This window comes from Zingiber officinale, chromosome 8A (genome assembly GCF_018446385.1).
Source record: "Zingiber officinale cultivar Zhangliang chromosome 8A, Zo_v1.1, whole genome shotgun sequence".
In the NCBI taxonomy this organism is placed as follows: Eukaryota; Viridiplantae; Streptophyta; class Magnoliopsida; order Zingiberales; family Zingiberaceae; genus Zingiber; species Zingiber officinale.
This window is the reverse complement of record NC_056000.1, coordinates 29,151,351-29,175,591: the sequence shown is the minus strand read 5'-3', so window position 1 is coordinate 29,175,591 and position 24,241 is coordinate 29,151,351. Positions and strand designations below refer to the sequence as shown.

The 24,241-nt window shown below is 34.3% G+C and overlaps 1 protein-coding gene across 5 annotated transcripts in view; it reads left to right on the top strand.

The window, feature by feature from the left end:
• Nucleotides 1–14,589, top strand: part of LOC122008236 (ABC transporter D family member 1-like) — a 40,586-nt gene extending 25,997 nt beyond the window's left edge. The window contains exons 19-26 of one of the 5 annotated variants that reach the window (XM_042563892.1): nucleotides 651–831; nucleotides 912–1,070; nucleotides 10,671–10,817; nucleotides 10,934–11,140; nucleotides 13,486–13,628; nucleotides 13,725–13,777; nucleotides 13,864–13,942; nucleotides 14,027–14,589. In XM_042563892.1, the coding sequence (XP_042419826.1) occupies nucleotides 651–831; nucleotides 912–1,070; nucleotides 10,671–10,817; nucleotides 10,934–11,140; nucleotides 13,486–13,628; nucleotides 13,725–13,777; nucleotides 13,864–13,942; nucleotides 14,027–14,113 (1,056 nt within the window). In that variant the 3' untranslated portion in view covers nucleotides 14,114–14,589. Of the gene's footprint in view, nucleotides 1–650; nucleotides 832–911; nucleotides 1,071–10,655; nucleotides 10,830–10,933; nucleotides 11,141–13,230; nucleotides 13,451–13,485; nucleotides 13,629–13,724; nucleotides 13,778–13,863; nucleotides 13,943–14,026 lie in introns of those variants that run through there. The other 4 variants (XM_042563891.1, XM_042563890.1, XM_042563894.1 and 1 more) reach the window with 4 other exon arrangements.
• Nucleotides 14,590–24,241: the final 9,652 nt, after the last annotated feature.

Here is a 24,241-nt window from a genome sequence, read left to right as displayed (position 1 = left end):
CCTAAGACTGTAGTTTCAGAATGTAACATTTACTTGGTAGTGCTGCTTGTAACAGGGTCATCTAGAACTTGAACAAGATATGATGCCTACTTGCTCGTGTCAAAACTCAATCTTAGATTGAGAGATGATGCGAAATCTACTTGTTCTAATTCGAAGGTTATCAACTGGTAGTGTATCTGAACATCACAAAAAGGGAGAATTGTTGTTAAATTTTGTGATTTTATCTTATCTGTACTTCAACACAAGCATAGCAATTTTGTAAAATAGAAGAAGTGCACTGGGATCTTTCTGAAACGATAACTTGTGTCCTTGTGGCATAGGCAAGTGAGTGCAATCCAAAGATTGTCATTCTCACATTTTGGCACCTTCTTTATAGGTTGCCATCATATTTCGGTGCATGTTCTATTATATTATGCTGGGCCTCCTATCTCTCTCAAAAAAGGTCAGCTGTGTGGTCTTCTTGTTTAAAATGGTCAAGCCAATGGCATTTATATTATTAACTCTCTGCCTGGAAAAATGATCATTGAATGTTTGATTGGATGACTTGAAAATTTATGTGTTTGGACCTAGTATCTGGTGCATATTGACTTCTAGTGCTCTTATAGTTCTTTGGCATTGTTCCTGATACTCTACATTTTGTTACTGGGAAGATGATTGATTCAGGATTCAGGGAATTTCTTCAGCACCGTAAGATCCGTTTAAGAATGAAATGTCTCTATGCTATAGTAGACGACTTCATCACTAAACAACTTCCTCACAATGTAACATGGATATTAAGTCTACTGTATGCTTTGGAGCATAAAGCTGATCAAGCATTGGCTTCTACTCAAGGTTCAAAAACATGAGGTCATTTCCTTCAGTTAATTGTGTGACTAAAATTTTCCTTTGAATAAGTATAGTTTCTTTCACAGGTGAACTCGCACATGCAATGCGATTTTTAGCTTCTGTTGTCTCACAAAGCTTTTTAGCATTTGGAGACATTATTGAGTTGCATAAGAAGTATCTTGAACTCTCTGGTGGAATAAACAGGATTTTTGAGTTAGACGAACTTCTTGAAGCTGCCCAAAGTGGTAAGTGCTGAGCAGTATTATAGCTATAAATTTTCTCCTCGACTCAGTTAATTAATATTTGTTTCTGATTACAATCCTTTGATTTATCTAACTGTCTCTTTGTCCTAATTAGAAGTTATTTTCTAGTTCCTGTTGATTTATGCCGTATCTCCAGCATATGGCAATCATGGCTGTGTAACTTTTCCTCTGATGCAAAAACATAGGTTGGTAAGGTCATACCGGTGTCAACTAGTATTAGGTATTGAATGATTCATGCAATGATTAAAATATCATTCCGTGCTGTGCACCACGGATGGTTTTTCCGTTCCACCAGGGGAGTGAAACCGGCACCGTATGTGCAACAATTTTGCGTGTGTCATCACGTGTCACGCGTGCACGACATAAGGTGGGTTGGAGGCGTCCTGGAGGCGTTGCGCAGAAGCGTCCATGACACTTCTGTTCAAAATTAATATTATGATTTAATTAATTCATATAATTCTCAACTTAAGTGTGATGTTTGGAAGAGATTTTCATAAACCCTAATTAAATTATCCCAATAAAATATATTTAAAATTTTAAAAAATTAATAAATTTTATTAATTGATATTCTGAAATTGGTTTTACCATTTAAAATTTTATTTAAAAATTCTAAAAAAATTCTAATAAATCAAATATATATTTTGATATATATATATATATTATATTGTTTACTGTTTTACTATTTAATTGATATTATAATATTTCTTTACTTTTTTAAATATATATTATTTAAATTAATAATTAATTAAATGAAAGGGAGCTTCGGTTCAACGGTAAAATTATTGCTTTGTGACCTAAAGGTCACGAGTTTAAATTCTGGAAACAGCCTCTTACAAAAACTAGGGTAAAGACTGTGTACAATGGGTCCTTACTGGGACCACGCATGGTAGGAGCTTCGTGCATCGGACTACCTTTTTTTTAATTAATTAAATGAATAAAAAGTTAATTTATATAATTATTATATATAAAATAGCATCTTTGTATTAATTTATATAATTATGATTATTTAATCTGGACGTTGGAGAACTATAGAGTTGACCTAACCAGAATCTTACAAGAACCAATGTTTGCATCTGATTCATGCTACTTCTTTTGGTTTTAGTAATGATCCTATTTGAAAGCTAAGAAGACGGAACAATCGAAATGATATGGTTGGAATCTTGACTGAGTTGTCATGACCTAGAGGGAGAGGGTATGATGAGTTGTCTTCTATATTGACCAAGTCGTCAGAAGGCCTCTGGTCAATGCTACCTGCAAACAGCGATCGGGTTGTCCTAGCCCCCTAACTTTGGGGGGGAGGGGCTCTGGTAGACTAGTGAGTCGGTTGAAATGTTGATCGAGTCGTTATGACCTAGAAGAGTAGCTGAATGTGAGTTGGATGAGGAGCTAGATCGAGGAGCCAGGGGCTGGAACATAATGGTAACTCGTAGCCTGGACCATAATAACACAGGCCGGGATATAACGACGCGCGGGCCGAAAATAGAACAGCAGTGTACGACCAGGGCTCGAAGGCCCGATATGCGACAACGGTGAATCTTTGTTGAAGGCAGTCAGATCTAAGCCAGAAGTGGGCGGCACTGTAGATTTGTGGCGGATCGGCACAGACTTGGCCGTCATTGAGGGAGGTGTCAAGGGAGGCGACTATGGCCTGGATCTGCTACCGGCGTGGTCGGCAGTGAAGAAGAAGGTGTTGGGCCTATGAGGGTGGTGAGGTCTTCAAGGGAGACTTTCCGAAAAGGGGTTTGCCCCTTCTCTTCTCGGCGACAGCGAGAGGAGAGATGGAGGTGACGGGCAACGAGAGGTGAGGAAGCATTGGCCGGAGAGAAAAAGATGATCAGTCTTCTTGCTCCGGTGAGCGACATCGAAAGGAGAAGAAGCGTCCCTCTGCTGTGATGGTGCCGGAGACGAGAGGAACATGGGCAAGTGAGAAGGAAAAGGAGGTGGTTGCTAGAGTGGACGTCGGAGGCTGGGCGGTGTCGAGCGTGGGGAGGGTGGTGTGGCTGATCCAGTGGATGGCGGCATCCCTCACGGAAGGGAGAAAACCTCCCTCCCCTTCGCGTGAACAGTGCCCCCTCCCCCTCCTTCCTAAAACCAAAACCCTCCCAATGTGAAAAGACCTCCTTGCCCTTGTCTCCCTCCTCTCTCTTAATCCTCGTGGGGCCCCCTTTTATACATCCGCATCAAGTAAAGTAACATATTATGATGTATCAATTTTAATTCGAGTTATTGATAGATCAATTTTCTTTAAAGAAAATTATATTTAATTATTTTTTCTAATAATATTAAGTTGTTTAATAATAGAGAACTTATATAAAATCAATATAAAACTTATTTTTAAATTATACACAATAAACATATTTATCTAATAATTACTATATAACAAAAAAAAAATATTGAAACCGTATCGGCACGATATGATACCGAAACTGTATTGTTCGAGTCTAAGGTCGAAACCTCAGCATGGGTCAAGATTTTTAAACCTTGGATTTGTGTCAACACAACACCAATGCAGTACCATTCAGACTTATTAAAATTGTGATATGAGACATTGGTTTGGTTGGTATGTCTTGTTTGTCACTGTCTTGATGATGTTTTTTTATTACAACCCGAAGGGGTCAATTCCTATATGGATAGATTCCTTGCTCATGACAATATTCATAATTGCATACAATAACAAATACAACCAAGCCTTATCCCACTAGGTGGGTGGGGTCGACTATATGGATCCTTTTACGCTATTAAGCTATCTCTAACTATATCATCTATACTTAAATAAATTTTATCTTGTTTTATTGTTGCTAATCAAGTCTTTTTTTGGTCTTCCTCTTCCTTGTATGTGTGTTTGTCAGTTTCACATCGCCTAACTAGAGTATTTATTGGTCGTGTAAGTAAATGTTCGTACCATCTTAAACGTTTCTCTCAGAGTTTTTCCTCAATAGATGCAACTCTAACTTTCTCTCTAATGCTCTCATTTCTTATTCTGTCTATCCTCATATGTCCACACATCCATTTTAACATCCTTATCTCTGTAATTCTTATCTTTTACTCATGCGCTCGAGTTATAGTCCAAAATTCAGCTCCATATAACATAGCAGATCTAGTTGTGGTTTTGTAAAACTTTTCTTTAAGTTTTATAGGTACTTTACGGTCATATAAAATACCCGATGCTCTCTTCCATTTCAACCATCCTGCTTGCATTCTATATAAGACATCTTTGTCAATTCCTCCATCGTTTTGCAAAAATGATTCTAAATATTTAAAGCTCTCGGTTTCGGGCAACTCATCCTCACCTATCTTAACAATTGTCTTATTACGTCTAATATTGTTAAGCTTAAATTCCATATATTCTGTCTTTATTCTACTAAGCTTAAAAGCTTCCCTTCTAGTGTTTTCTGCCAAGATTCTAGTTTAGCAATTACTCCTTCACGTGTTTCATCTATCAAAATAATATCTGTAAACAACATGCAATACTATGTCTTAAATGTGTGTAGTGAGCTCCTCCATAATTAGTGTAAAAAGATAGTAACTTAGAGCTAATTCTTGATGTAATTATATCTTTATTGGAAATGGTTCAGTTTCTCTACGTGAAGTCTATACTTTGATCGTTATATTCTCATATATATCCTTAATTAGTTTAATATATGTTATGCTAACACCTCTCTTTTATAGAATTCTCCATATAATTTCTCTTGGGACTTTATCATAAGCTTTTTTCTAAGTCAATGAATACCATGTGTAGATCATGTTTTTGCTCCCAATATTTTTCAATTAGTTGTCTGAGAAGATGTATAGTTTCTATTGCCGATCTTCTAGGTATAAATCCAAATTGATTTTCGGTCACCACGGTCTCTTTAATCTTTTTTCTATTACTTTTTTCTAAAGTTTCATGGTATGACTCATTGGTTTAATACCCTTATAGTTGACACAATTTTGTTTATCTCCTTTATTCTCATATATGGGAACTAGAGTACTTACCCTCATTAGATATTTTTTTTCGTTTTCAATATCATGTTAAATAATTTTGTAAATCATTCAATACTTTATTTCTCTAGACACTTTCATACTTCTATCGAAATATCTTCTAGTCCAATGGTTTTTCCATTGTGCATCCTATTTAAAGCTTATTCTACTTTTGAAGTTTGAATCTACAATAAAAATTTAAATTTTTATACTCATTTGATTTACTTAAATTACTTAAGTTAAGTTGGTCATCAAAATATTCATTAAAAAGTTAATAAAAATACCTCTTTCACCGCTCTTTTATTTCTCCATCGTTTACTAGTACCCTATTATATTCATCTTTAATACATTTTATTTAGCTAAAATATCTTTTCTTCCTTTCTCTCACTTTAGCTATTCTATAAATATCTCTTTCTCCTTCTTTTATATCAAATTTTTGATATAATTGTTCAAAAATTTTATTCATTGCATCATTCACTACTTTCTTTGTCTTTTTCTGGGTTATTGTATTTTTTTTAAAAAAAAATTTTCGTTCTTATAAATATATAATTTTTATAAGCTGTTCGTTTTTTCTTCATTTTCTCTTGTACTCTCATTCCACCACCAAAATTTCTTATTTAGTGGTGTATGTCCCTTTGACTCACCGAGTACTCTTAACTACTATTTTCAACTTTGATACCATCTTATCCCATGTCATATTAGAATCACCATATATTTCACCTAATACTTGTACTCTTATCTTTTTCTTAAATATATTTTGCTTTCCATCTTTTAACTTCCACCACTTAATTCTAGGAGTCGTATATATTTTCTTTCTATTGATATTATGCTTGAGACGTATATCCAATACTATTAACCTATGTTGGGTAGTTAAGCTTTCTCTAGGGATGACTTTGTAATTTTTATAAAACTTTCTATTTTTCTTCCTAACCATAAGAAAGTCAATTTGTGATTTATTATTCCCACTAAGTGTTCTTCTCTTTTTTAAAAAAATGTATTAGTTAATATAAGATTATATGTTATCGTAAAATCTAATATAGTTTTCCCTTCTTTATTTCTCGTTCCAAACCCATAATCCCATGTACCCTCTCATATTCTTTAATTTTTACTCCGACATGTCCATTTAGATCACCTACTATTAAAATCATTTCATTTGGTGGAATGCTCTATAATATTTCATCTAAGTCATCCAAAACCTTGATTTGGTAGCTTCATCTAGTCCTACTTGTGGTGCATATACCCTATTATATTTATAGTTTCTTTCACCACTATTATCTTAAGGGTTATAATTCAATTCCTTTTTCTAACTATTCCTACAATTTCATCTTTTAACGAACTATTTACAACAATAGCCACTCCATTTTCTTGGTTTACTCTTTCTCACGTACCATAACTTAAAATCCGAATTCTCTATCATCTTTACCTTCTCGCCCACCCATTTTGTCTCTTGTACATACAAAATACTAATTCTTCTCCTAATCATCATATCTACTACCTCCATTGATCTACTAGTAAGAATTCCTATGTTTCATGTTCCAAATCTTACACTATTAGTTTTTCTATCATATTTATTATTATTCAACCTATGGTGTGAGAACTCTTGCCGATATGTTACAGTCGGACCGTACAACATGAACTTTTGCATATTTAGCGTTACACCCGACTTCTGGAGATGTAGTGGTCCTTTCCGAAACGTTACAGTCGGACGCTATAACGCATTAACAATCTAGCATTAACACAATAGTTTAATGGATCCATTCATTGTCATAATTTTAATGTTGGTGGACAACCTAACGTAACCCTCCTCCTTTATCTGGACTTGGGATCGGCTATGATTGATTCGTTATGGGCAAAGTTAATATTCATGATTGCATCATAACCCCAAAATAGTAACACCACCAAAAGAATATTTGAATATAAAATAATAATAAATGCTGTATTGTTAATTAATAAATTGAAAATATGTTGATACATCTATCTCGACTCGTGCTGCCAACAAATGAACTCATGCTGACAAAAAAGAATATGTACTAAAATAACTACATTAAAAAATAATATAGGCATTGGACAACATGAAAATGAAATGACGCTAAATCCGTCTCCAGTATAGTCACTGGGATACGACCTAATCTGAAGCAGAAAATCCAACCTTAAGTGGTCACCTCAAGTCTGTAAAGTTGGAACTAAAAGGAAGTAGGGCTTGAGCACACAAGTGCAAAGTGGAATAAGAGAGGATATGCATGATATAATATCTCATAAACAAAACAAAAAAAATCAATGTCTTAAACATGGGAAATCTCGTATGGTGTTATTCTGTCGGGTGAAGCATTCAAAACGTATTGTTATGATAAATCACTAAAACTTGATATCACTCGACATTAAGGTTCAAAATCTCGATCTGTACCGTAGTTTTGATTTTTGATTGAAAGATACTATTTTAGTATCGTGATGCTCTGATACATAATGTCAATGACAAATTAGAAGTTGAAGGAGAAAGGAGATAAAGAAAAGGAAAAATTATTTGTGTTGAGTGGTATCGAGGTTTGGAAATTTATCGGAATGATATGTTTCGACCGTTTCACCTAGCATGGTATAAGATTTAAAATCATGTTTGACACAAAGAATGTCTTTGTCCTATGCTTCATCTCCTTCTTCAACTCTAATCCATTACCGACACCATGCATTGAAACATCGACATGATATCAAAACAGTATCGTTTGAGTCAAAGATCGAAATTAGCATGGTTCAAGATTTTGAACCTTGGTCTCAAATGAATTTCATTTTTTCTTAGCTTCAAATAATCATTTGCATCTTATTTCTTGTTATTATCTCTTTAAATTCACTTTGTTCTCATGTTTTCTCTTCTACGCTCTTATTGATTATTCCTCTTTATTTTATCTAAAAATAAAAATATATCATATAGAAGATTGAATGATCCACAATTCACTCAATAAGGAATGAATAAAGCCCCCATATAATATTTCATATTGAAGGTAAACGGTCCCCTCGGGGCGGTGCGATGGTTAAGGCATGGGGTGTTGCCACATGAGGTCTTGGGGTCGAAACTCGGCGTGATCGAGCATAACCTCCCCTATGTCTTGACCATTTGCACTAATGGCTAGTAGCCATCCGTGATTTACCTCCTCCGTGTTTGCCTAGGGACGGGTTGGCGGGGGCGCTGGGGGCGAGTGAATCGCCTTTTGCCACATATTGAAGGGTAAACGTCCCATAATCCACATAGTAAGAAATAATCCAAATCCACCCTGTAAGGAATGGTTGAAGGCCACATAAAATGCAAATGCATCCAAGGTTCCTTTGGAGCTTAGAGCTCAGGCTCACAACATGTATATCACCAATTGTTCTCTTAATTCGATATAAGTTATGCTAATGTCACCAAGTTTCACATTTTTGCGTTATCTTTATCTTTATCCCGTATCTTTCTTTAAGTATCATGTTAAGCTCTTGTCTTGTTTTAGTTACACTAATTATATGATTTATTGTTATTTACTATTCCACATGGAAATGTTTAAAATTATTAGAGGTAGATATAAATATAAGGACCAATAGGACTGAAAGATAAGTAGCAACAGACAGAGCAAGAGTAGCTTTTGAAAACAATGTCTTACGTGTGTATCACCCGGCTGCACAATATACCCACATAAGGCAAAATAAAGGAAAAGAAATTGATTTTTAATTCTCTTGTTTAACCCTACTACATTCTTATCTATTTCCCATTTCATAATTGAGCAATATAGTTGATAATCCCTTTTGAAGTTATCTCATATCATCCATGCTATACAATGAATGATGCACAAGATATATTTAAAGAAAGTAGGAAACACCCATATGAACAAAGACACAGACTTGTACTTGCTCTCCCCAAGAAACTCTAAACTGCTTTAACTGGTGGATCTATACATGGAAACACCAAAAGAAACACGTATTACTTTCTAACCATAATATAAAAGGTTAAAGCAAGAAAATAAGCTATGAACACAATGCTGCTCTTATATACATTTTGAATAAGAGAAACGTACATAAAGAGGGAGAGTTGACACTATACAAAGTGTAGGCCGCTATACTACACTAGATGGCATAAGAAAAAAGAATCATCCCAATAAACAACATACAAGTTAGGAGAGACCTCTTTGTTTGCTTCCCTAAATGAAAAACGATAACATCAATACCAACTATTACTTGAATTAAATGGAACAAAATGTCACCCTAAAGGCATAAGCAAATAATATCAAGTATGGGACAGATTTGTACCTTGTTGATCATCTTTAATACGTTCACACACGAAAACATGTTTGGCTCCCAATTGTGAAGAATACCTGCTGTGTTTCCATCAACAGAAAGCTCTCGGTACAGTAAAAAAATTAAAACAAGGGAAAAGGAAGGGGTCTTACTGAGCAGTGGAACAAAGGTCCCAATGGTGAAGACTATGATAACTAAAATGGAAAAATGATACTAAACAATAACTAAAACAAGAGCACAACATGTCTCTTGTCTTGTTTAAGTTACACTAATTATAGCATGCCTCTTGTTATAATTAGTGTAGCTAAAATTGATGAAGAGCATAACATGATACTTAGATAAAGAGCATAACTTGTCTCTTGTCTTGTTTTAGTTACACGAATTATATGATAGCAAGCTGACAAGAGGCTCTCTGGTATTAGCCTCAACAAGCGCTATGACTGATGCGCAAGAAGGATCAAGGCTCCCTCTATAGGATCCACTGATCTAAGAAGTCAAGGAAAGGAAAATGAATAGCATTGATAGGAAGCTCTGCTAAGTCATTGGAAAAGAGAACAATTGCTCCGACAAGGAGAGCTTAAAGAAAGAAACACATCAAAAGCACTTCAAAGGGGAGAAGGGGTTCGACAGCGAGTCAGCAACTACTAGGCCTTACACCAGTGGCATCGCAAAGTGTGGGACATAAATAAGGTTGGCAGTGGCACGGTCTCAGGTTGAGATAACACATGGGAAGAGGGAGTTCTGCTAATGGTTTCGTGAAGGAGTCAGAGTTGCAAGGTTGCTCGGTCGCAGATCTGGGCTGTTGCAAGAAAATTCATGAAGAGGTGTTTAGGATCACAACATTTGGTGTTGCAATTTCATGAGAGAGGAGGGGAGTGGGTCACATGTGAAGTTTTCTGCAGGAACACATAAGTATTGAATACATGCTTAAATTTTATGTAAAACAATTAAACTAATGTCCAAGTGATATTGCCTTGTATACAACTCAATGGAGGATAAAGATTCATGTAGCTAATCCTGTATAATTGAGTTAAATGGCTTGATGATGACGACAACTAATGTCTATGAGGAAATGCATGTATCCTTACAAACATGAGTTACACTGACGTGTCATTGTTCTTCGATTAAGCTTTCCGTTGCAGGTTTTATCATTTTCCTCATTTAGGTTCCAATTACATTTTCATAGGAACATTAGATGCTGACTTTTAATGACCAAAAGCCACAGCATTAAGTAGTTTTTTTTCCATCTTTATTGAGAATTTTGCTCACTTACCTTTTTTCTTTCATGACTATGTGTCAAGGAACTGATTCGTTTAAATTTTGACCACTTTATGCTACTTTAAAGTGTAGATGTTTTATTATCAGATGCTTGTGTATGCTCTGAAGAAAACGAAATGGCTTCTCAAGATATTGTAACATTCTGCAAGGTGGACATTGTTACTCCATCTCAGAAGCTGTTGGCTAAGCAGATGACTTGTGATGTTGTTCCTGGAAAAAGTCTACTTGTTACTGGTCAGTGCAAAGGTTCAGATATTTTACCGTAGTGCAAAAGCATTACTTCCCTCAAAATAAAAAAAAACATTCCTTTATTTTAACAAAAATTTAATAGGATTTCTGACATTCTCCAGGTCCAAATGGAAGTGGGAAAACATCCATTTTTAGAATTCTTCGAGGTTTATGGCCAATTGGATCTGGTAGACTTATGAAGCCCTGCCATAGTGTGTTTTATGTTCCACAGAGACCATACACATGTCCGGGGACTTTGAGGGATCAAATCATTTATCCTTTTTCACATGATGAAGCAAAACTGAGAATGACTACCATGGTGAGAACTGGTAATTCACTGATTCAAACCACCAATGTTCGTACTTATTTATCCTAACTTGTTCCTCAGCATAAATCTGAGGGGCACTTTGCATACTTTTATAAAGCTAGTGTTTATACGTAATACATAGCTGGGTTGCTGAACTGCATGTGAAGAATGTCTGGCATTCTTAGAAGATGCAGTGAGATGGCCTATATGCGTCCAAATAATTCTGAATTTACTAAGTAGTTTGATGTTTTGTAAATTTATTTTAAACTTCTATTATTAATATTATTGATTAGATTCAAAATTATGAATTTAAAATAAAATATAAACTTATCACTATCTTTAAATACAAATCTTATTTCTAAGCATTTTAAATCAATAATTTTAAATCTACCTTAAAATTAATTTGTTTACATGTATTCTGAGGGGCATTTTGCATACTTTTATAAAGCTAGTGTTTATACGTAATACATAGCTGGGTTGCTGAACTGCATGTGAAGAATGTCAGGCTTTCTTAGAAGATGCAGTGAGATGGCCTATATGCGTCCAAATAATTCTGAATTTACTAAGTAGTTTGATGTTTTGTAAATTTATTTTAAACTTCTATTATTAATATTATTGATTAGATTTGCAATTATGAATTTAAAATAAAATATAAACTTATCACTATCTTTAAATACAAATCTTATTTCTGAGCATTTTAAATGAATAATTTTAAATCCACCTCATAATTAATTTGTTGACATGTATGAATACTAAATATTAGTTTGTATAAAACATCCGCAGATTGTGCAGTGAAAACTAGTAATGTTGCTACATGATCGAATATAACTTTTGAAAATATTTGTTAGCTACTTTTGTGTATTATTGTTATTACAACTCTGAAAAAATATTATTACTGCTATCAATGCATTGTCATTTGTAAATATAAGTGTTAGTAAAAACATTTAGTTCTACGAGTTTATGGCTAGTCGTGAGTCATGTATATTAATGTTTTATGTCCTTTAGAAATTTTTGAATTGTCTTGATTTATTGCTATTATCCATGTGGGAACAAGAATTAAGGATGACACTATCCTACTATTAAGTTGAAGATTGTATCTGCTAAGGTTTCACATCTTGAGCTATTCCTATGCCTGGTCAGACCGATAGGATAATTGTACTGTAATAACACTAAAAAGGCTATATGCTAAGAACTGATACAGCCGGTTGTTCTTCTGTGGGTATTCTTCTTATATGGTTCTACCTCCGTTCATACCTAAATGCATGTTTTTAGCATAAAAATAAGGGAATAACTAGTGAAAAGTCTAGATCAAGTAGAATAATGAAATGAGATATAATCATCTTGCTTCCTTTCACAGTTGGATTATATCAACTTCACCAAACTTCTAAACTGGCTTCATTTTCTTTTAAATGTAGACAATAAGATGTTTAGTTTCTGAAACTTTTGAACCACGTGGACAACTGACGTTGCATAATGGCAGTAGGCACAATATTGAGCAATATTCTTATTTGGCACAATATTTATTTGAATCATATGCTAGAACTATCATTCAATTAATTATCACTTCTTAGCAACTCAGATGCTGACTCTATTCTTGCCAATTTTCATCCAGAACGAAAATACCACTCAACTAATATATAATTAATAGGGACTCCTACTTTTGCTTTTCGTACAATTGCTGATATTAGAAAGATGTTAATTAATCATCACACTAGGTATTTAGAAGGCAGGAGATGGGAATAAAGAAAGCTATGTAGAAAAACTAATCATTTATTGGTATTTGTTACTTTGTGTTTTGTGAACTATATTGATTTCATCATGAAAATATGTCATTCTCTTATCATGTCTCTTTTATTGAAATCATGCTGTGCCAACAATGCTAAGACTATTAATTACCAAAAATCTTTTATAATGATAACTAAAGTTGTGTTAATGATGATGAACATTTCATGGCCTTATGATGAAATACTATGTGCTCTGATATTTTATTATTTAGCATTAAATTGATCGATATAGACTTCATCTCTACCCCTGCAAGTATTTGGAAAATTTCCAGTAAGGTTTCTTTACTGCTGCATGTATTGATGTTTTGACTATCTTGTGCATGAACAGAGCTCTCATTGCCTTCACGGGTTGGCGCAGTTGATACCTGCATGGGTGGTTGCTCCAATAGGTCTTGGGGTTAATTTACAGCGGGTGTAGAATGCCTCGCTGGGTGCCCGACCTCCCCATGCAAAGGGCAGCTGCGCTAGGGCAAATATTCCCCGTGATTTATCCCCTTCCAGAGAGTGTGGGGCTGCCTTGGAGGGGCCGCTAAGGCGACGGCAATGAACCGAGCTCTCATTCTTTTATGTTCATTATCTTCAGGTCACAACTTCCTTCTAGATGATCATCTGACGGTGATTCTGGAGAGAGTTAGATTAGTTTATCTTCTTGAACGAGAAGGCTGGGATGCTATTGCCAATTGGGAAGAAGTTCTCTCTTTAGGAGAACAGCAGAGGCTGGGAGTGGTAACTTCATTTATCCTTCTATGATGCATTCCGTAATAACCATTCTTACTCAAATTTTTGCATCTTAATCACTGACTGCTTTTTAATTCTTTCCAGGCTCGCTTATTTTTCCATCACCCAAAATTTGGTATCTTGGACGAATGCACAAAGTAACCATATCATTGACCTTGAAATCTTTCAGACCCTTTTTTAAAATGGTTTTAGCTGAAACTACCATTCTTTTACTGTGTTACAGTGCCATCAGCGTGGATGTTGAAGAACATCTGTACCACCTAGCAAAAGAAATGGGGATAACAGTTATCACATCCTCCCAGGTAGGCTACAACGTTCATTATTTCCCTTCAAAACTCAAAATCCTTGTACTGCTCATGTCAATCGACTGATATGCTTTATTACAGCGACCTGCCCTGGTACCATACCATGCAATGGAGTTGACACTTGTTGATGGCAGGGGAAAGTGGGTGTTATGTGAACTTAGCCAGTGACGTTATCTGTATACTCTGGATTACTATTTATTGGCATTTTTAGCACTAACACTTCAGATATGTCAAAGCTTCTGATTCCTTATATCGAGTTAACATAAATTGAAGCTCAGATAATAAACTGATCCAGTTCCCAACTCGACTAACTAGTGGACTATGGTTCTCAATTACAGGCAAATGATCTTTATTATCTATGGAAAATACCTATTTGTGCCATGGAGAAATCTCTGATTAGTTACGGAATAGTGCAATACACATGCAGCAAGTTGTATGCTAAAGGGCGCTTTTTACCAATGCACATTGTACAGATTGGATTTTGCAAGATTGCGTCTGATTCATTCCAATTAATGTAAACTAGTTCATAGTATTGGCATTTTTTTCAGCCCGACTCCTACGCAAGTCACCACATTTCTTATGATCGAGTTGTTCTTAGAATTGACTCCATCCTTTTATCAAAGAATGGTGATTGATGCAGCTTTCTTCTCTCTTCTCTCTTCTCTCTCTTTTCTTTTCTCTTCCTTCGCTAGAAGGGTTTTGTTTCCGTAAGGATTCTTTTCCTTCCTCCATCTGCACCTTGAAGGAAACATAGCATAGACTGCATGGGAAGACTATGAATACTTGTATGGAAGGAAGAAATTCTGTATTAGTGTTTATCCTTTATCCCTTATCTCTTATCTTCTTTTTTGAGTAAACATTGTGTATGCCATTGGATAGACAGCTTGAATGTGTATGATACAACCCGGGCAAACCTGGCCAGATTGGGGTTGTCGCTCCCCATCTGTCTCATACATGCCCTCAAAATCATCGGGTCCCATCATGCCCCGGCCTCTTATACTCGTACGGCCACAGTGGTTCCTTGATTATAGAGAATCCTTACCGAATGGGTTCTCTTCAGTCTCAACTTCTAGCATTCCTTGACGCGAGATTGCCCTTAACAAGGTAGCCTACGGTAAGAGTGATACCTGGCTAATAGCTCGACAGTGCCAGAGGTACAGTTCAACAGCTACTGCCCTTAAGGCCTTAACGCACTATCCCCACACTTGTGGTCAGCGAGCAAAGCCTCCCTTGCACAGTCGCCAATGTGGCCCGCCTAGGACTCGTGTGACAATCTACGTGGATAATCCCTCTCCTCAATTATATAAGGTTTTCCTGAGGTAGGTAAAGATATGATTTTTGTTTTTCTCAAGTGAAGACTACTATTCTCCCTCATTATGGCTCTCTCTATCGATCTCGAAGTTGACTTGATCGTCAGAGGTGCCACGCTAACAACGTTGGCCTCTCTTGACACACTTTGATTTGTAGGCCGTCGAGTTTTGACTAGTCAGAGAATGAACCCGCTGCAATTCCAAGGAGAAAGGGAGAAGAGCGACTCGAGTGCGAGGAAGAGCACCATCAGTGTAAAGATCTCAACTGCAATTAAGTTAAAACATGGAGAGTTATTTTTGATGGTATTATTTTCCCATTGGGTTCAGATGTCAACAAACATTAGGAAGGATATCTAATAATCAGAAAAGGTTTTGATTTTCTCTCGTATAGTTTACTGGGCAAAAATTATATGAGCACCCACTATTTGTAAAATTGTCATGGGCGTCCCATTTCTAATTAAAATCAAATAGGTGCTCCATTTAACATGAATGGCCTAAAATATCCTTACATTATGAGATCATTTGATTACGTAGAAACTAACAATTAACTTCTAAAGTGGTAGAAGCTAGTTGCTTGATCCTATAATATTGATTTTATATAATTTGAATTTGTTTCTCTAGTGATAACTTAGTTAAAATAATATTTCAATGAGTAAAATAAATGATAAGGATTCCATGATACTTATTACATTTCAAAATGAACATTATTTGATCACGATTGACCATATAAAAGCTAGCATGTCGCGCCTATAACGTGAAGAAGCTAGTTGCTAGTTCTACAATAATGACTTTATATCATTTTGATTTTATTTCTCTGAGTGATAACCTAATTAAAATAATACTTCAATAAGCAAAATAAATGTGTACACTCTATGACACTCATTATAGTTTGAATGAACGTAATTTAATCATTAGAGCAAAAGGTAATATCGCTCACCCAAGCGACCTAGTATCGTGGGACCCACGACAAGATGCAAGCGGATAAATCATAGAGGGTATTTTATCCCAGCGCAGTGACTCTTTGTATGAGGGAGGTCAGACACCCAAAAATACATTTTACATTCGTTAGGAATTGACCCTAAGATCTATTGAAGCAAGCACTCATATAAGTAGCAACTACGGTAATCTGTGGGGGCAAAAATGTAATCTAATCATAATCGTGCGTGTAGAAACTAACATATAGCTTCTACAACATGTAACAACTACTTATTAATTTTTACATATTGTAAATGTTAGTTGGTAGTGTTTACACCTTATAGAAACTACTTGGTAGTTTTTACACTAGTGTTAAATTCATAAGTATCTTTAGAATAAAATCATGGGAGGGCGCCCATTTATTTTTTTTAAAAAAAATGCTAATTTAATGTTTCTCTTCATGTGGGATGTTTTTATCCTAATTTATTTACCTTTTCTATTATGCCTCCTACTTTAGAATATTTTGTTTTACTTTTATAGTTTTTAAAATAAAAAATAAATATTTTCTCTTATCAAATTGAAATGATATTGTTCATCCATGTGCGCTCTGACTAGGAGTTCAAGTAAACAAACAAATAATGTTGCTTAGACATTTTTACTCTTTAACCCTTTTTTATAAAAAAACCATTTTAAGCCTTAGCATGATTTTTTCTCAAATGAATTTAAATTTAAAAAAATGTTTTGAAAGGATTCCTTACCTTTTTATTTCTATTGCTTTATGATTTAGTTGCTTAGTGTCTTTTTATTACATATTGCATTGACTATCGGTTTAAGCATCTCATTTATTATATTATTCAAAGAAAGTAATTATCAATGAAATAACGATGAAATTTGTGATATCGAAAGTAATTACGTCGAAAGTGCAAATTACCGATAGAAATGATATTCCGCGATGAAAAATTATATTCTATCAGTAAAATTTAACGATAAAGTAACTATCCCGTCGTTATAGAGTAAACAGATGATAACGAAATTTACCGATGGAATCGTCAATTCCGTCGGTAATTACTGACTGAATCGTTAATTCTGTCGGTATATCGAAAGTTTACTGTGTCAATTCGATATTTTACCAACAGTATGGTATTTTCCGTCGAAATTCACCGACAAAATCATATTTCCGTAGGTAAAATTTAATAAAAAATAAAAAATAACTCCTTTTATTTAGAATGTATCCTATATACAATTTTTATATCAATAAAAATCATCACAAACGATGGCGAGACAAATACAATCCACACATAAATCACAATCCATATAATATACTCACAAATACAAATACAATGCTCACAACGTACAAACAATCAAACTATCCAAAATTCAAATACAAAATACAATCATAACCGTCCAAAATTCAAATATAAAATACAATCATAAAATCTTTGGTCTCTTGGTCTACATATCTCCATGTAGTAGTAGAAATGCAAACTATTTCTTTAAATTTTCTGATAATATATGTTACTCGATGACCATCAAGAGTAAATTTGCACATAAAAAATATTAAGAAATAAGATATATATTATATAAATAAAAAAGTTGAATTACTAATAATAAAAAAATACTTACGACTCTCCAACAACCCTAAGCACTGTAAATCTATAGAGTAGTGTTGGATGTTCTGCCATGATATATAATATCTACAAAATAACATTAATTATGCCAATCATAATAAAGTTTACTAAATAATAATTAAGTAACAAAACATGATTGAAGCACAACTTGATGAATAATAATGCTAAAATTTAATCAATACTAGACTCTAGAGGCATTTCTACTCAACATTAACAATTTCTAAGCCATTGTCGCTAGACTCTGTTAGTTCAATAAGATCCTCACTGCTAGATATTTCTCCATCATCTATCTCCTCGTAAGTGACATTAACATCTACAAGTAATTGTGATGTAGATTCAAATTGTGAATCAATGGAATGTCTCTCTACTTCGTCATTCTGAAATGTATCATGGTTTTGAGCAGTGATGGTGTTCGACATTTCTATGGTCGAACGAGGCTTCATTTGACAAACATATAATCATTTACTAGATCTTCTTCTCTTCGCAGGATATTCAAGATAAAAAACTTGACTCGCTTGTACCCCAAAATGAAAGGTTCAAACTTATTGAACCTTCTATTTGCATTAAGCTCAACTAAATTATAATTTGGATGTATTCTGATGCATGTTCTTAGGGTCGGATTATACCATGAACATTTGAACAACACATACCTTTTTATAGGTAATGTAGGATATTCAACCTCTATGATTTCCTCAAGTATACCATAGTAATCAAACTCAGTGTTATTGTTATCGATAGATCTTTTAACGCAAACATCAGAATTATAAGTTAATTTTCGTGAATCTCATTGTGTCATGTGGAATTTGAGACCATTAACATAGTAACTAGAGTAAACTATGATTTGACGGAGGGGTCCTGATGCAAGATTCAATATTCTATCATCTTGCACATTTGATATTCTGCGATTTTTCACCTTTCAAAATAGTTATTATATAAATTAAGATCGAACTTAATTTAATGAAGATTTATGAAACTTTCTCAAACTTACCTATATTTGAAACCATAATACAAATTCGGTCTCTAACTTTTCAGCTATCTCACTTGCACCCATTGATAGATCTTGTAGATATAATTGTTGTTCGTACAAGCTATGAAAGAAGGTAATTTTAAGACAATTAGGATATCAAACAAAAAAAAACAATGAGATAAATGTTTGATTAGAGAAGTCAACTTACTTTATATATAATTTAACTTCATCATAGTTTAAGAATATGTATGTTCTTGCAACATGGTAATCTTGTTGAGTTAACCATCTAGAAATAGCTGCACCCATTGGTTTACTAGAAAATTTGAAAATAGAAAGCATCAGTTGGTTTATATTCTGAGCATCATCGGAATTTCTAGGACACTTGCGATGTCTGGTTTTAACATTATCAGCAAAATAATAGGAGCAGAAGGAAGATGTTACCTCAACCAGATAAGCATTACATATTGACCCCTCAACTCTTGCTTTGTTACGAACATTATTCTTTAATTTTCTCAAAAATTATTCAAATGGATACATCCATCTATACTGCACAGGACCAACTATTCTTGTCTCATATAGCAAATATACTAGTAGATGTTCCATTGAATAAAAAAAACTAGGTGGAAATATGTGCTCCAGCTTACAAAGTATGAGATGAATATCTGCTTTTAACCGAAACATATCGATTGTCATAATACACCTTACTGTCAAATCTCTGAAAAATAGACTCAACTCCGTAAGTGCTTTTCAAATATTATTGGGAACTAAATCATGAAAAGTTATTGAAATAAATCTTTACATGAACACGTGGCAGTCATGACTCTTCATTCCAAACATCTTTAACTTGTTCATATCAATGCATCGAGTCATATTTGAAGCATATCCATTTGGGAATTTGATTTCTTTCAACTAACTATATAAAGCTTGTTTACCATCTTTGTCCAATGTATAACAAGCTTTTGGAAACTTATTGGTTATTTCATTCTGATGTAACTCTGATATGTTGACTAGTTCTTTTAATTCCTTAGTGATTTTGCAGTATCCTTAGTTCTTTCAGGTACATTTATCACAGCGTTGAAGATATTATCAAAGAAATTTTTCTTAACATGCATCACATTTATATTATGTCAAATGAGTAGATACTTCTAATAAGACAACTCTTAGAAATTGCTCCTTTTCTTCCAACCACATTTGCACATCCTAACAAGATATTTATTTATCTCATCAGAATTAGGCTGAGATATTGGGAAAAATCCATAACTATCTATTTGTTCAATGATTTCTTCACCTGAAGCATGGACTATTGGGGGAGGTTTTCTCACTACAATATTCTTTAGAAAATTTTTATTATTTCGCCTAAATGGGTGATCAATTGGTAAAAATTTATGATGATTATCAAACCAAGATACCTTCCCACTGCAAGGTAATGAAAATGCATCGGACTATATCATGCAATGTAGGCATGCTAATTTACCAGCTGTGTTCTATCCTGACAACATTGAGTATGCTGGAAAATCATTGATCGTCCATAATAAGGCAGCATGTAATGTAAAATTAGTTTTACTTGCAACATCATACGTTACCGACCCTACATTCCATAATTTATTTAGCTCGACAATCAGAGGTTGAAAGAAAATATCTATCTTATCTTTGGGATTGGTGGGACTAGGAATAAACACGGTAAGGAACATAAATTCATCTTTCATGCACATCCATGACGATAAATTGTTAGGTGTTAATATGACTGGTCAAGATGAATATTGTTGTCTTGACTGATCAAATGGCTGAAATATATTTGCAGAAAGCCCCAATCTCATATTACATAGTTCCATTACAAAGGAGAGAAATGCAATATCAAGATGTTTCCATATAGGGGAATCACAGGGATGACACATTATACCTCCTTCATGCTCATGATGCTAAATCATGTGGCAAGTTGTAGCGGCAAATGCATATAAGCGTTGAAGTCTAGCAGTTAACGGAAAATAATATATTACTTTCCAAGCAATATTTTTCTTCTTCTTCCTTGGTATGCGAGTACGATGCTTAAAACGAGGGTGAGTACAGATTTTGCATTTATTCAGATCACTGTTTTTATTCCAAAATATCATGCAGTTGTTTATACAACAATCAATCTTCTCTACAGGCAAACCTAAAACTCTGATCAATTTCTTTATTTCATAGAAGCTATCAGTCATTATGTTATTAGCAGGGATCAACTCTGACATTACTTGACATATGTCTTCGTAACATCTTTCAGAAAAATGATATTCTGTTTTCATATTCAATAACCTTGTTGTAGCTGATAGTTGAGAATGACCAGAAGGAATGTCTTCCCACACTTCCCTTTCACTAGCCTTTAACATTTCATATAGTTGCTGATATTCAGGTGTTGATATTTCATCTATATTGAAATAATCAACTGCATTCATCGCATCGTGAACCATTGATTGCATTATAATATCAATATTAGTTGATGCTTCAAGAGCGATAACAGTTGTCCTAGATGACGAACCACTAGAAGGCTCAATTGTTTCATATAAATAAAGCTCTCTGTGGCAGTACCAATTGTAGTAATTTGACACAAAATTATTTCTACATATATATGTATTCTTACAGTATCCTCATCATAGAAATCTCTATTTTGATATTTTTTATGATTACATGGACATCGTAACTCGGCACCATTCATAAATTCTGGATGACTTTTAGCAAAGTTCATAAACTGTTCAACTTCAACAATAAAATCATCTATGATAAATTCATTTTCTAATCGATTGTATATCCAAGCTTTGTTCATATACATTGTTACCTAATGAGAATATAATTTAAAAAGTTATTAAATTTGTATCATTTGAAATAAGCTTAAATAAAGCATGTGAGCTCAATTTCATCTCACGATCTTCGTATCATATTACCGAAAATCTCCTCTACACTAAAGCAAATCAATGATAAACTTAGAATATAATGGTATTGCTTAGAGTATCATTACAAACTTAGAATATCATGTTATTGCTTAGGGAATCATTACAAACTTAGACTTTCTAATAAACATATGTTGTTGCTTAGAATATCATTAAATGAAATAACAATATATATAATGAAACTAACTCTAATAAACAAAAGATAATGCAAGTAAAATAAATCTAATATATAAAACAATGGACATGCAAACTATCAAATCCATATGAACATCATATCTAAGTTTTATTTATCTCGAATATTTGAGATCCTCTGCATGAGTTTAAATAGGTTCAAACAAATAAATATTAGCCACAAATATGCAATGAACAATTAAGGAACTCTATGGCTGAGCAAGCGCCTACAACTGGTCGCTAGAAGCTCCTACGGTGGTCGGTTGCGGCCACGAGCTGACTCCTGCAGTAGTCGACAGAGGCCGTGAGCAGGCCTCTCCGGCCAGCCACGAGCAAGCCCCTACGGCCAGCCGCGAGCAGGCCCCTGCGGTTGTCGGCCGATCGCGAACAAGCCCCTGGGACGGTTGATCGCTCATGTGCGCGTGAAACGGAAGAGATAAGGGAGGAGGAGAGGAGCATACTTGAGTTGTTGGTTACCGATCGCCGAGAACGCGGAGAGGAGAGGAGATCACCGAGAAAGTTCACGGGGGAGAGGAGAGGGAGATCTACCGAGAAAGTTCGCGGGGAGAGGAGAGGGAGATCTGTCGAGAAAGTTCACGGGGAGAGGAGAGAGAGATCTGCCGAGAAAGTTCGCGGGGAGAGGAGAGGGAGATCGCGTGCCCTAATTTCCAATTACGTTTACTGACAGAATTCAAATTCCGTTGGCAATTTCCGATAGAATTCAAATTTCATCAGTAATTACTGACGTAATTTGAATTTCATCGGTAAACTATAACCCCTCAACCCATAAACACCTAATGAACCCCTAAACTCGTAAACCCTTAAGCCCTGATTTGCCGACTGAATTAAATTCAGTCTTTACTTATCGATTGAAATTATCATTCAGTCGGGAATCGCCGACTGATTAATTAAATTCAATCGGTATTTTTCTGAGTGAATTAAAATCAATCGGTAATTTCTAACTGAATTATATTTAGTCGGGGATACCATCGTTACTTGCATGATTTTTTATATTGTGAAATAATTTTAATAAGTAATTTTTTTTTATATTCCCTGAGTTCTTTTTATTTTGTCAAACTAATTTAGATAATTTTTTCCCCTAATTCATTATAATTTATGCACATTCTTAGACACTTCTAAGCTATTTGTTCATATGAATAATTTATTATTACACCATACTAATAGGGAGATTTTTAATGAATATTTTGATTTAATAATTTGTTTGTCTATTAATTTTAATAACTACAATAAATAAATATTTTTAGGAAGAAACATATATTAAAATATTATCTTGATTTTTTAAAAAGGATATTTTTAATGAAACTAATAATAAAGATTATCGACACTTCATGAGTGTGATGCAATAATAAAATACTTAGGAGAATAAAAGGCCGTCTAGGTTTTCTTTAATATGGGATCTTAGAAAATGATCCATTGTAATTTTATCTTGATTTATCCGAGATTATTTTTGAGTTTCGAATTCATAACCTCTAGATTCCATAATATCAAATTTACTATCGGCTAAGGTTCCTTTTATTTAAGAGAATAAATAATAAACTCAAAGTTTCAATCCTAATTAATGGGCAAAAAAGGCAATTTACTTGTTCTCAGTGTCTCCGTCAACCCATTCTTAGATTAACATGGAGGAGCTAACCATTAGTGTAGTGGCCAAGATATGGAGGTAGACATGTTTGAACACGTTGAGTTTCAACATCATGACCCAATATAACAACACCTCATGGCTTAATCATCGCACCGCCCCGAGGGGTCTTGAATTCTAATAAAGATGAATATTATAAAAGTCAATTAAATATATATGATAAATAATTGAACCACATAGTCAAAGTTGTCAAATACCCAAATCACATAGGTATTCAAAATTTCAAATCATGCACTCTATATTCATTTTGTCCCCCTATATTTACTGCAATCAATTACTATAGTGTAGCAATCGATTCGGAACACTATTCACAAGCACAGTAAAGTACCGAATCGACTATTATACTATAGCTATCGGTTAAAAAATTCAATTCATGTTTAAAAAATTATTACTCTCAAATATTTACGTATAAAAAAATATACGAGAGTATGAATATAATCAAAAGAACTAGACGAATACATATAACATGATTTCATGTCATTCCGAGCTCTCTAAGTCCATTGGTTGATTTTGATCGATTTTAGCTAAAATCGGCTAATGGAATTAAAGTGTTCGGAATAACATAAAATCAGATCCTATGTGTTTGTCTAGTTCTTTTGATTATATACATACTCTCTGTTAGGGTCGAAATATGCTAGGGGGTGAATAGCTCGTCGCGCTCGTCGTTGCTTGCTTCTTGGTGATGATATGCAGCGGAAAGAACAAGAAACAAAAATACAAC